Raw genomic sequence first — 13,837 nt, 5'->3', positions numbered from 1 at the left:
CCTAACAGGATTCCTTTGTTTTTAAATTGTTATACACTGACTTGGGAACATCTTTTAGAAACAGGATATCAACTGAATCAGGAAATAAACAATCCATCATTTATTTACATAAATGATGAAGTGCCACTTGATCTTACTGCTTGGTCTGCTATTCTATGCATACTGATTTCTATCAAACAAGGCTGTGAATCATTGTTTCAAAATTGTAGTCTATATGAGATTTTATGTCCTTTCTTCTGTTCCTTGTTGCTAAAATGCTTCAGAATTAATCACAGTCTGACATCTGCTCCATGTTATTGTTAAGATAAGAAATTCTATTTTATCATTGACATCAAAAGCTATGCTGGAAATCAATCACTTCAGTCAAAATTGATTTTATTTGCATTAAATGGCGTAGAAGTCAGCTATTTTTTCAGAGAGGAGGAAATTACATGGAAAAATGTTTCAAATAGTTTCATGCCACATGTAACGGTATTTATTAACATTATTCCTGCATTTTGGAGAGCCAAAATGAGCAAGAGATGGTGACCAAATAGTGTATTTTTCTACTGGCAGTGCCATCCTTGTTTACCAATTGCTAATATCTATCTATCTATCTATCTATCTATCTATCTATCTATCTATCTATCTATCTATCTATCTATCTATCATCTATCTATCTATCTATCTGAGGATAAATTGCAACAGGTCTAATCTATGTATTTGAATCCGGAAAGTATACATAATTTGAAACTGAAAAATATGTGAGGAGGTCAATCACAGTTTCTTCATTACTCACTAGCTTCATGTGCCTCACACAAATTCTGTATTCTTAAATTCCCCTTGCAAAGTAATGTTCTTGGCTGAGAATGAGGAAGAAATGTTTTGAAGAATGCTTGCCCACAATTTTTCTTCAAAGGAGTTCTGAGGAAGGATTCGAGATAAGAAGGAGCTATGTGCCTTCTGAATCTGCTTTGCTTTTCCATGGTGTGCCTGAGTAACAACATGTTCGTTTAACTCACAACAATCTGATAGTAAGGTTATGTTGAGTGACCGTGACTGGTTTCAAGTCACCCAGATAACAAGCTGTCTTTGGTGCTTCCTCACTCTGTACTTGACAGCAGTTATTTCCTCAGGCCGGAGCAGTGGGAGAAAAGAGAGGCAAAGGCACTTCTTTCGATCTGCTTAAAAATACACCTGTCTTATGGTTTTGCCTTCTCTGAACTGTTTCAGGTTTTTGTTTTTGGTACCTTTGAGTCATCCTTGGCTCCCGATAACAGCCTGGAAATGTCCTTGTAGTTTTCTTGGCAACATTTTCAGAAATTGTTTGTCCTTACTGTTATCCTAAGGTAGAGAGAGATTCACTAGCCCAAGGTCACCCCTGTTGGCTTGGTGCCTAACATGGGACTAGAACTCACCGCCTCCCACTTTCTTGCCTGGTATTTTTACCCCCACACCAAACTGGCTCTCTATAGTTTTTCCAAAAATGTTATTCATTTCTGGCTTTTCTTTCACTTCCACATTACCTTTAAGATAGAGACCATCTTGTTGGTGCATGAGCTTTTGAGTCAAATACTGTAATAAGTAACTAAATAAAACCTCTGCCATTTAAATTGATTAACTGTCTCTTACCAAGTCAGAAAATTTTCCCAGAAGAAAACAAGAGCAAACATCTTCCACAACACTGCCAAGAAAACTTTGTGACTCGACTTATTATGGGTCTTTCCATTTTTTATTAATCTGTAGTCAGTCAGCCCTTCATTTCAAAACCACACTTTTAAAATAACGCCATGGTTATCTACTTCCCAATTGCTCAAAACATGTTTGATTTGAATCTGCAATCACCTTTTGTTCTGTTGACCATACAATATTACAATAGGTTCTGCAGAAATAGAAAGATGCTCACCTCTTTCAGTGGAAAAGCAAATTATAATACATTGCTTCTACCCACTCTTCTCTCCTATTTCATATGTGTATTTGTCTGCTTTGTCTCTGCAGAGTAGCCCCAATGGAGTGCAGCTGAAAAGCTGTCAACTCACCTAAGCCTTAAAAGGATTGCTAAACCCAGGAACTTGGAAATGGAGTAAAACAAGAGATTCCACAAAGGAGATTTATACAGTGAAAGTGTTTCAATGATTTCACAGATTTGCAGTGTTTGAAACAAAAGGTGACTTTTCCCTCTAGTCTTTTCAAATACATTGTGGCTAAGCCAAAAATAATAACCACAGTCTTCAAACTTAGCTGCCATGTCTTCAAAATGGCACAACCGCCTTGGGGTGAAAGTGCCCTATCTGTGTTGAGAAGCACTCAGTTCTAAAAGGCCCAGAGTGTTCAAAACAAAAGCTGGCCATCAGAACTGAGAAAGCATTTCTGAAATCAAAGGGAATAGTTGATAACCACTTAATTATTAGCACTTGAAGCATCCATTCCATTCAGTAACATGTAAAATGAGATTTTTTTTTAACCAAAAATGAGGCAGGGCTTAAATCAGTACTTTTTAAGCTTGGCAATTTTAAGATGTGTAGACTTCAATTCCCAGAATTTCTCAGCTAACACTTGGCTAGGAAATTCTGAAAGTTGAAGTCCACACATCTTAAAAGTTGCCAAATTTGAAAAACACTGTCTTAAATACAAATCTATATAAATATTTTATTTCTTGAAGTCGGCAAGAAATTGTGATCTCTTTTCCCCAAGTCAAGGCATTCAACAACAAACATCATAAAATGCCTCTTTTCTTTTCAGGCAACTGTCTTATAAAATTAGGTGGAGATCTTTAAATAGCTTTAGATTGGAATTCCAACCTAAAAGAAATTATTGCACAGGCTTCCTATTGGAGATAGGTCTGTCTCATGTCTATTTCTGATATTGTCTGTTTCTCCTCCCCAAAAGCTGAAAACAGAGGTTTTGGGATAATTCCATGATGTATGTATGTGATTTTATTTTATAGTATTATTTGTGAGCCACCAAGAGTCCTATGATTGTCGCAAGATTGGGGTTGATTACTAAAATAGATAAATAAGATAGATAACATTATTTTATAATAATAGATTTTATAAGTAAAATTGCAAAATCAATCCTTATATCTATTAACATAGCAGTCTTAAACTGAATCAAACAATAATATCCTGTACGTATTTAGCAAAGATTAGAATAGAGTAGAATAGAGTAGAGTAAATTACATATATAACAGAATAACAGAAGAGTTGGAAGGAACCTTGGAGGCCCTCTGAGAAGCACAGAGCCGGAGACAGAAGCCTGAAGATGATGAATGAGACTTCATCGAAACGTTGCCTAGATACTTGAATCTTACGCGGAGAAAACCGAACAACCAAAGATCCACATACAAATACCATGAGAACCTCAGAAAATATATATATATATATAACACAATGATAAATAAAATACCTATTCTATTCCAATTCAGCTGTATCATTAATGTTAGTTATAATCTCTGACATCTTTAACATTCTTTTTCAATGGGATATCGTACTTCTAGGAACACTTATAATATTTCCATAATTTTTTCATGTTTCTTTCATATTCCTCTTCACTTAATTTTTATAACACATTTATAGTAATTAAAATGTTCCCCTCCTTTCCTAATTTCATTCTCTCATTCTCTTTATTTCATTTATTTATTAAACATTCCATTACATTACAATGAGTATCTATCATTTTAATCACACTTGTTTCATATTTTCAAAGTTCATTTCTATTTCTAATATAACAATACTATCTTGTGTATCCTTGTGTACCAATACTATCTTGTGTACCCCTTTCAATTAAGTTTTCACCCATTATCTCTGTGTCTTGTACATTTTCCTTGTTTCTCTATGTCCTGATTCTGTCCTTCATAATTTATTTTCCTTTCCCTCTTCTCCCTCTTCTTCTCCCTTCTTGACCCCTTCTCTCTCTAATTCTGATCCTCTCTTCTGTAATCCTCTCTTCTGTTTCTTCCTAATGCTATAATTACTTTTCAAACTATTCTTTTTTTTAGTTGTTTTTCAGATCTTAAATTTTTCACTCTCTTTCCCCTTCCCTTTCTTTTCCCCACATAGAAATACTTGGTCATTGAAAATGGCTTCCTCTTTGTCCCGCCCTTCTTGTTCTACAGGCATTTCTTGTTGTTTCTCATAGTTCAGGATCTCCATTTCTAAAAATTTGAAATATGAAGCCAAAAGAACCTCTTCCTTCTTGTGCATCTTTTTTCTGTTTTTTAAGTTCCATTCTCAATTCTTCCAAGAGTGATACCATTTTAAAAAATTTTAAACAACCACCCGATTGATTTTGGTCCTTTAGATCCAATAGCCAAAAATCCAAAAATCACCAAGTAATCCAAATAATTCAAAGCTGTTTCTTCTTGCTTCTTTTTTCCACTTTCTCTTCCTGGGGTCCTCTTATCTTGTTACAAAGTTTCAGTTAAAATGTATCTTTTAGGAATCTTGTTAAAGTTTCACTGTTAATTCCTTTCACTTCCAGGTGGTCTCCTCCATTTTTCCAGATCCCACCCTTTTGTTTTTTTTCCTTCTTTTAAAAGTTTTTGAGAATCCAGAAATCTTTATTATCCCTTTGACATTTTATTTTCAGCTTAAATACCTGTTAATGTCAAAGTGGATTTTTGCCGATTTCTTGCTTAAATCTCTTAGTTGTCAATATAGGGAAGAAAACAAAAAAACCCAAATCCTTTCCCTTCCCTCTCTCATTCGCCGCTTCAAAGTCTTCTTTGGGAACAATGTTGTTCTTTATAATTCAAAATCCAGGGTATCTTGTATTGTTGTTTTTCCAGTTCAACCCGATCAGCCAAAAACTTTCTCTTCTTATCTTCCTCCTGCACATTCTTTTCTGGTTGAGTTCTTCTTTGAGATGGTCATTTCTGACTACCGCTGTAACTGCCTTCGGGAAAGGGATTAATGGCCAGCTGGGAAGGAGTGATGCGGCTTTCCTCGACCCTGCTGGCAGTCTCCCCCCTCTTTACCACCTCTACAGGATGGTTTAGCCCCGAAACCAGCTGGCTCAGGGTGCTCCAGCGGCAAGCACAGATCGAAACTGCGCACAGTTGCAGATTTTGGTCTGTCACCGAAGAAGCTCAAAGATCTCCATCCAATCTCTTTTAAAAACTTCCAGTGTTGGAGCATTCATAGCTTCTTGAGGCAAATTGTTCCTTGACTCACATCCATTCATTTAGTGACTGTTCAAAGTTACACCACCACTGAAAAAGGACTTTCTGTCTTCCAACTTACAACTGCTACAGCATACCCAAGCCGTATGATCAAAATTTGAATCCCTGGCAACGAGCATATATTTACGATAGTTGCAGCATCCCTGAGTCACGTGATCACCATTTGTGACCTTCCCAGCTGGCTTCTGGCAAGCAAAGTCAGTGAAGGAAGCCAGATTTGCTTAAAGTCCATGTGATTCAATTAATAAAAACTGCAGTGATTCATTTAACATATATGGCAAAAAAGATTGTAAAATTGGGCATGACTCACTTAGTTTTGCTTAGCAATTGAAGTTTTGGACTCAACTGCGGTCATAAGTTGCAGACTACCTGCACTTTAAATGAATCAGAGACTTGTTTAATGTAAAGAAAAACACTTATCATTTTTACATATTTTACCATACAGTCTTATCAGCTTACTACCGGGAAGCCATTAATTGAAATAAGATGGAAAATCTGGTTCAAGAGTCTCACACATACAAATAGGATTTTTTTCTTCTTTTCAGCCAAGATGAAATGAAAATTTTAGCCTGCATCTCTCAAAGAATCATATCAATGACAACAGATAGGCCGTGTCATTGTGGAGGAGCTGAGTGAGTGAGTGACTTCAATAGCGTGTGGGATCTGGAATCTATCTCTATAGGAATAGCTTCTTCAGCAGAGTGGCAACTGTGATTAGCATAGAAATGTCTGACGAAATAAAGACAGAGTGAAATCCAGAAATGAAAAATAGATTATCTGCTGTCAGAGAAAACAACAGACAAGAACCAAAGACATGGTTATTCTAGGTGACAAGGCATACATAGCAGGAAGGAAGCTGAAGAATAAAAATGTGATGGGGAAACAATGAGAGTCTCCAGGCACCTAAAGTAGAGAAGAATCGTATTAGAGATTGTAACTGGATCAAAAGTTGGATAAAAAAGCTTCTACAAAGTTTACCAGAGGGACAAAAATTTATTAGGTAATGATATAAGATACACATCCGGGGGAGGCGGGGGGAACCTCCACTGTTCGGTGGATGAAGAAAATAGAGAGTTAGCATTTAGATCTGTGGTGAAGATGAGGAGACTCTACAAGGTCAACAAAGGAAAATGTTACGGGGCTGACCCACATCCTTATGTTTCACGGGGTCAGGAAGCCAATGTGTATGCAATTCAACAGCAGCCCTACTATGCTGGGTACTGGAGGTTGAAAATCTTACACGCCCTTCTTTTCCTTTTTGGCAGTAAACATATTGTAGCAGTAAATTAAGTGAGTAAGTTTGCTGCTTCCTTATCAGGACATATATAAATAGTCAACTCTGGAGACTAATTCAATCAAAATGTGTTAATGAAAATATTTTCTCTTCCTTTAGGACTGCCAGAAAAGGCACCGGGTGCAGGGATGATTAATTGTTGTTTGTGGAGCTGCAGTTCTGAGCTACTGCTAAGTTCTTGGTGTTCTTTCTCTCTAAATAGCTTCATCTCAGAGGAATTAAAAATACTGATGTTCGTTCATGCACAGTATGATGTAATTCTATGAATATACCTTCATATGATTAGATCAATATAAAGTATTTACTGATAAGATGTGAATTTTCCAGACCTTTCCAAAATGGATTTTACCTTGGCGATAAGCCCTCACCTTCAATGAGACACTTCCCATATTTACAAAAATCCAACCTAACATAGGATAATCAAATTTATCATTTTAGAATTTTCCTTGGTGTAAACATGTGCTTCATACAATGATATGCAAATGGGTAACTTTTGTTTTCGTTTTATTTAAACTGTACTGGATATTTCCAAGGCTTTCCCTTCACAGAAAAAAACTTTGCCTTCTTCTTTTAGAATATACCTGTACTCAGGTGAAGTCAAATAACATCTTATGCTTTCTTCCTAGTCCAGAATTTTCTATCTCATGGCTTTCCAAAACTGACATTTTGATTTGTGTCTTCCTAAAGTTTTTTATTCCCAAGGAGTATAGAGAAAGCATTAGTAGCTCTGACTCCTATAATATATCTTGCCAGATCTTCCAAATTTGTTTGTGCTCCCCACTCCACCTCCTCCTTGTAGCACTCTTTCAGTATCCTTTACTTCTTTCATCTCCACAGTTGTGCTTCTCATTGGGAAAAAAGTAGGATGAATTGTGATGATATAACTCAGTGTACTAAGCCACTTGCCTGACCATATAATCACTATAAGGGAGAGATGTATTATAACTGTATTAGTTTTTGTCTAGATTAATGAATTGTATGATTGCACAGCCACGAAATCCCAACTGCATGAGATATTGTAAATACAAGGATTTTTTTTACTTTTTAAGATACCACAAACCTTAAAACTTTAAATCTTTTTAAATTGCTGCTGCCAAAAAATAACATGATTCATATATTGGACATAAGAACAAGGTAATTGTTTCAGGCTTCATAGAAATGTCCTATGGATAAAGCAGCAAAGTCTCAGGACTCAAGGTCTCAGTTCCATAAAATATCTCATAGTCAACAAAAGCTGAACATTACACCAGTGCATTCTGAAACCTGAATGAGCAGAGTTGTATTAATCTTTCAAAGGTTGTGGACCACAGAGCTACAGCACAATTTTCAGTCAGTTTTGTGCTAACTTGGTTGGTTCAACAGTATTATCTTGCTGGTTCTAATTAATACTGTTGTATTCTCCAAACCTAATGATGTTTAGGGATCTTTCTCTTTCAATCCCTTATGATTCTGGTCATGGCCATCCACAGTTCATTTCAAGCACTGAATCCATATTTTTGTGGTTTTATCTGAAACTAGAGAAATTTGAACTCCCCACCCCCAACACTGATGTTTGTAAAAAGTCTATTTTTCAATTGGTTTTCTCTTGTTTTATTTGGCTTTTCTTACGTGCTAAGCAAAGTGTGTTCTTGCTTAGCATGTGCTGTGACCTAAAAGCAACCCAATTTTAGTTCTTTGAATCAGTTTTACTTCCAGGCATGTACTCTGTGATCCTCCAGCTGATGGTTGGGTCAGTTGTAGCCACTAACTGCAAGAAATCCTACCCCCTTGTTTTACAACAATGAGCCCTGTTCTGGAGTCTCACTGACAGGAAAGGAAATCGTTTAGTAAATGGCAGCAGATGTATGAAAAAGTATTTTTGAAACGATTCCATTATATTGGAGAAGCATTCATTTTCAAACAAAAAGTAATCATATCATATCACTTAAATGTTCTCTTTATAAGTTTATCATTCCTTCAGGCTACAACTCTTTCCTTGTTCCCTGCCTGAAGGAAAATAATCAGAATGACAAAGTTCAGAGGCCTTCTGGGAATAATGTTGATCAGGGGCATCACTGCAGGCAATAAAAAAGGTCACAACCACATGATTGGAGCCACAACCATATGATTGGAGTCTTGTCTCTTTTTACATGTGTTATAGGAAAAGAACATTAAAAAGGGTCAGGACTTCAATTATATAGTTTGGACTGCCAATCTGACTTTTTTTTTAACCTTCTGCCCTGGAAACCTCTGAGTTGAGCTCTGTGGTAGCTCCAAAATTCATACTTTAAAGAATAGTTTAAAGCAAATACATTAGGAACTATAATGAAACTAATTAGAAAAGGATGGACATTTCTACCTTGGTAAAAGTCAAACAGTCTTTGTCTTGATCTTTGTCCTTTATTTCAAAGTCATAAAGTGCTTTGCCTTGTGGAGGGGCTGGTGGAAGAGGCTTGATACACTGGATGTAGCTTGCTGGGAAAAAGCCATGATTTCCATTCAGTTCCCCATGATACCAATTCTCATCTACTTTTCTGCGCAGTATAATAAGGTCTCCTTTGTTAAATTTGAGGTCACCGGGTTCTTTCCCTTCGTAGGCATAAAGAGCTTTTCCATAGGGAAGCTGAGTGGGGTTCTGCAATAAAAAAAAGAAAAACACTATGTACTATTATGCAATTAATTATAATATACATTATTGTTACCCTTTGTTGCACATTGCCTTTTTAGCCATTTCTCATCTTAGAAATCACTACAAAATAATTTAGTATGAGGCAACTACAAATCAAATTCTTATTTCCTACACTTGGAGCAAAAAGTGTCTCATACTATTTGCTTATCTGGACACCTATGTAAGAATGTTTCTGTTATATCCAACAGCTATTTTACAAATTGTGACTGTTAATAAGGTAATTATCATTCTCTCTATCCACTATATTTTATGTTTCTCTTCTACAGTGTTTTCAATTTTCTTCTCTTTCAGTGAATGAATTTATACCTGTTTGAAGAATAGCAATTGGAATGTATTTATATTTATCTATAAAATGCAGGTACCTTCGTGTTTAAAAGTGGTCCACACAATGATATATAAAAAGGTTCATATTTGAAATTTTGAATAGCACAATGAATAGAAAACAACTTCTGTACTGCCTACAAATCTAACTCTATTTTTATGAAGTATCAGTCATGGTTGAGTATCTTTAAGTATCTGTATATCAGTATTGGAATACCCAATACAAGTATTATTTTTTGCACAATCAATTAAGTATCATTTTCTGTATCTCTGTTAAGTTGATACAGAAATTTCCCCCTTTTCAAGCAATTCCCTGCTTGTAAGCGAGTTTTCTTCTCTTCCATTGCAAATTAATTGGCCAGTGAATCTCTAAATTAGACAGAATTCCTCTCTACTTTTCCTCTACTTACTCTAATTAAAAAGAGACTCTTAGAGTATGTGGCTTCACATTAAAGCAATTTCTCTACCAAAAACAACAACAACCCATCCCAAGTAATTGATTAGTCTTACTGATTTCCTCTCAGCTTTCTTCTATCAAAAATGTCCATCTATTACAAATGTAGGTTTGTCACATAAATGGAGCACCCATGGAAGTCTCAGCATTTCTTGTATGTTCACATTGCAGAATATGTCTTTATTTGAACTAATCAATGCTGATAAGAGAAAGTGGTCGATTACGTGTACTTTGGGGAAAAGTGAAGTTCTAATGACATGCTGGGGATTCAATCATTGGGCATTTCAGACAAATCAAATGGCAGCACTTAAGAAGCTATAAGCAAACAAACAACAATCACGACGCAATTAAATGGTAACTAGGGCCTTGAAACCAATGAATTGATTGCTCAGTAGAAACCATTGTAAGACATTCAGTGCGTCACTATTTTCTTTCCCCATTCCAAAGCTTTCAGCTTCCAAAGAGCTCTCAGTTGTCTATTCTCTATTATGCACAGTTCCTCTTATCCTCTGGTTCAGTGTGAAGACTTCTCTCAGCATTATTCTATTTTCTCAAAGATTTCTTTTTAAATCGCCAATGCCTCATGTTTCTGTTTCAGCCTATTTTATGCCTTGTTGGCTCAATTTCTTTCTCTCCCCCAGCTTAGCATGTTGCCACTTCTCTTTTTAACATGCTGTGACACTTCTCATTAACCTCCTCCTGTCTCAGTTCCTGATCTCCTTTGAGCTTTCCCTCCCCTCTCTTTTACCTCCCCTTCCTGTTTTTCAGTCCATGGCTTCTTTACATGCTCCATTTCTGAACCTCATGCTTATTAGCTTGTTCTGCATCTTGGAACCTTTTTGTTACAATTTTCACCCTACCACACACATGAGTAACAAGCTGAAGCTCCACTCAGACAGGTAGAAATCCTGTCACTGAGAAATATGCTAAACTGGAGATTTAGGTATTCTCTGGACGGATCCAATATTGCAGTGCCATCATCTACTACAGCAGTAGACCAGGGTACTTTTTCCAGCATTGCTTCAGCAATAGCAATTTTTAATTTATTTGTTTATCTAAAGCAGAGGCCTCCAAACTTGGCAACTTTAAGACTTGTGGACGTCAGCTCCCAGAATTCTCCAGCCAGCCTAGCTGATCAAAAGAGACCTCTGATCTAAAGAATATAATATAACTCAAACTCTGGATAGCTTACAATAGAAAACAAAGCAACAAAAACAATAGCCAATAATAATCAGGAATAGGCAACCATTTGACATTCATACCGTTTCCTGATGAGTTTACTCATTTTAGCCCAATGCTCAGGGGAATAGCCAAGTTTTAAATTTTATTTAAAGGTCAGCAATGTTGGAAACAACTGAACATTGGGGGTGGGAATTATTTCAAGGGCCCCTACAGAAATGGAATGACTTCTGGGTTTCATCAGATGACACTGCCTCAAGGCATGACCTAAAGCATGCACATAACTATTAGTGTAGGTAAGATCAGCAGATATCTTACAATAACTCTATCCTATGCCACGTAGGGCTTTATTGGTGACCACCAGCACCTTAGAATTGCCCTTGGAAAGTGGTAGGAGCCAGTGCAGTTCAGGAAATAGTGGTGTTATACAGGGGTATACTAAAGTACATACGGACAGTCCTTGACTTAGAACCATTCATTTAGTGACTGTTCAAAGTTACAACTGCACTGGGTCATGTGTTACAACTCCCAGGGTCATGTGATCATGATTTGTAACTTCCCAGCTGGCTTATAACAAACAAAGTCAATGGGACAAACCAAATTCAGTTAGCAATTGTATGATTGACTTAACATCTGAAGTGATTTACTTCTGCAATCTGCTGCCTGAGTCTGCACTGAAAAATAGAAGCTTCAATCCTAAGGAAGGTTCAGCTCTGCTCTCAGGCCACTTCTCCCCTACCCCCCCAACCCCCTGAATACCACCCCTGACTGGGCCTCAGGGAAGCCTCCTGGGCGAAGGCAAAGCAATACAACAGTGATTTAGATTAGCTAGAAAGCAGAAATCGGACAGGAGGGGAGGGGAGGGGCCAGCCAGTGGTGCGATTTGGCAGTTTTCCGTACTGCACGGAATCGTAACAACCGGTTCTATAGAACTGGTCCAAACTGGTAGAATCCCACCCCTGGTCTGAGCCTGATGCCAAAGCCATTGAAGAACACCAGACACGAGGTGTAGGCTTTGTTTCCCTTTATTGAAGCACTTCAGAAAAAGGGGCCTCAGCCAATTCAAGATGCCAGGGCCCATAACAAAGGATTCATTAAGCTTTTATGCAGTTTTTCAAGGTGGGATAACAAGCATTGGCATTCTGAAAATTATCTAAAGGCTCCTCTATTGGTCCATACCATACCTATTTCTAAGTCTCAACTAATAAACACTTTAAAAGTTATCTAACCAGTATTATATTGGCTCTGTCTTAGCCCCATTCCTTATCTTAGCAATATGTGTTGTATCATGTCCCTGACAGTCAGCTCTTGCATTCCACGTTGAAAGGGGCCTCACCTGTCCACAGTACCTTTTCCTTATCTTTGTTATGCAGGCCTTGGAAATATACATCTCCTACCTTCCTTATGACTTCATGCCATAACCTTGCATTTTTACAGCAAATGGCCCATCAATAAGCAGGTGTGGAGAGTTTATTTATTATATTATGGTCTGTTGTGTTTAATTTTATTTTTCTTTCAATGGTGTTGTCCAGTTTTACTTGTGGAAGAGCACCTCATTTCGTTGCACCTGCTTGCGAGTGTAATGACAAATAAATTCTTACGTCTTATTTATTTATTATTTTTATTTATTTGATTTGTCAGTCGCTTACAAAATAATAGGTATAAGTATAAACATGAGTAAGAATACAGAAAATAGGTACGATTAAATGGGGACAATAGTTGCAGGGTACCTGCAGTTATAAATGTAGGTGGGCTGCCAAGTTGGCTGATTTTGATACTCTGACTATGAGGACACTACATTGGCTGTAACTTTGGGCATGGGTGGTAAATCCCTTCCGTCACTGCTGTTAGACCGGTTACTGAACAAGTGGTCACAAGTCAACGACTACCCTTACAGTTATATTTTTATTGAACTGTTGTCATTATAAGCAAAATTGACAAACTGCAGCTAAAAACAGCTAAAAATACATTAAATATATAATTAATGTAGCCCATTTCTCGAATTTATTTGTCAGGCTTAGTCCTACTTCTGGTTAGCTTCTGAATCATTATTAGCCAACACAATCACACAAAATGTACAAGGGGAATAAAAGAATAAGATATCCACTTTGTTTGCTCAGCAATGAAACAATAAATGTCAGTACAAGGCATTTATAACAATTAAAACTGTTAATGCTTATTTTGTAGCTCATTACTTGAGGCGCACTGGAGCCATTTCTCATTTTGCAAAGGAATTCAAAGGAGCACCTCCACATTCTGATAGATCCTTTACATAGGCAGACTGGACTAAGGCATATGGTTTCTGTCATGCATTAAAGCTTCTTGGAAAACTCATCAGCTCTATCCAGAAGAGAGAGGGATTTCTTATTTAAATATATATTGAAATAATTTAAACCAGCAGAAACTGAAGGAGAAAATCACAGTACAGTAACTGGTTGAATTGGACCATTCTCAAACAGGTATGTAATCAGGTAGTCCTTACAACAATTCATTTATTGTCCGCTCAAAGTTACAACAGGATTGAAAGAAGTGTCTTATGACTGTTTTTTTCACACTTACGACTGCTGTAGCATCCCCATGGTCATGTGATCAAATGCTTGGAATCAGATGCTTGGGAACAGATTAATACTTATGACAGTGGCAGTGTCCTGGGATGACATGTTCACCTTCTGTGACCAAAACTCACTTAAATGCTTCACTTAACAACACTTAATGTTGGGCTCAATTGTGTTCGTAAGTACTTGTGTTTAGCTACAGCTTACA

At 36.9% G+C, this 13,837-nt stretch overlaps 1 protein-coding gene across 1 annotated transcript in view; it reads right to left on the bottom strand.

Annotated features, from left to right (window-relative positions):
* SH3RF3 (SH3 domain containing ring finger 3) overlaps positions 1-13,837 on the bottom strand; it is a 208,058-nt gene that overhangs the window by 62,175 nt on the left and 132,046 nt on the right. The window contains exon 2 of the mRNA XM_026707376.2: positions 8,791-9,066. Coding sequence (XP_026563161.1) covers positions 8,791-9,066 — 276 coding nt within the window. The remainder of the gene's footprint in view (positions 1-8,790; positions 9,067-13,837) is intronic.

Source organism: Pseudonaja textilis, chromosome 8 (genome assembly GCF_049901715.1).
Source record: "Pseudonaja textilis isolate UNSWEBS1 chromosome 8, rPseTex1.2, whole genome shotgun sequence".
Lineage (NCBI taxonomy): Eukaryota > Metazoa > Chordata > Lepidosauria > Squamata > Elapidae > Pseudonaja > Pseudonaja textilis.
Note: the sequence above shows the minus strand (reverse complement) of the source record. Positions and strands in the feature narration are given on the sequence as shown.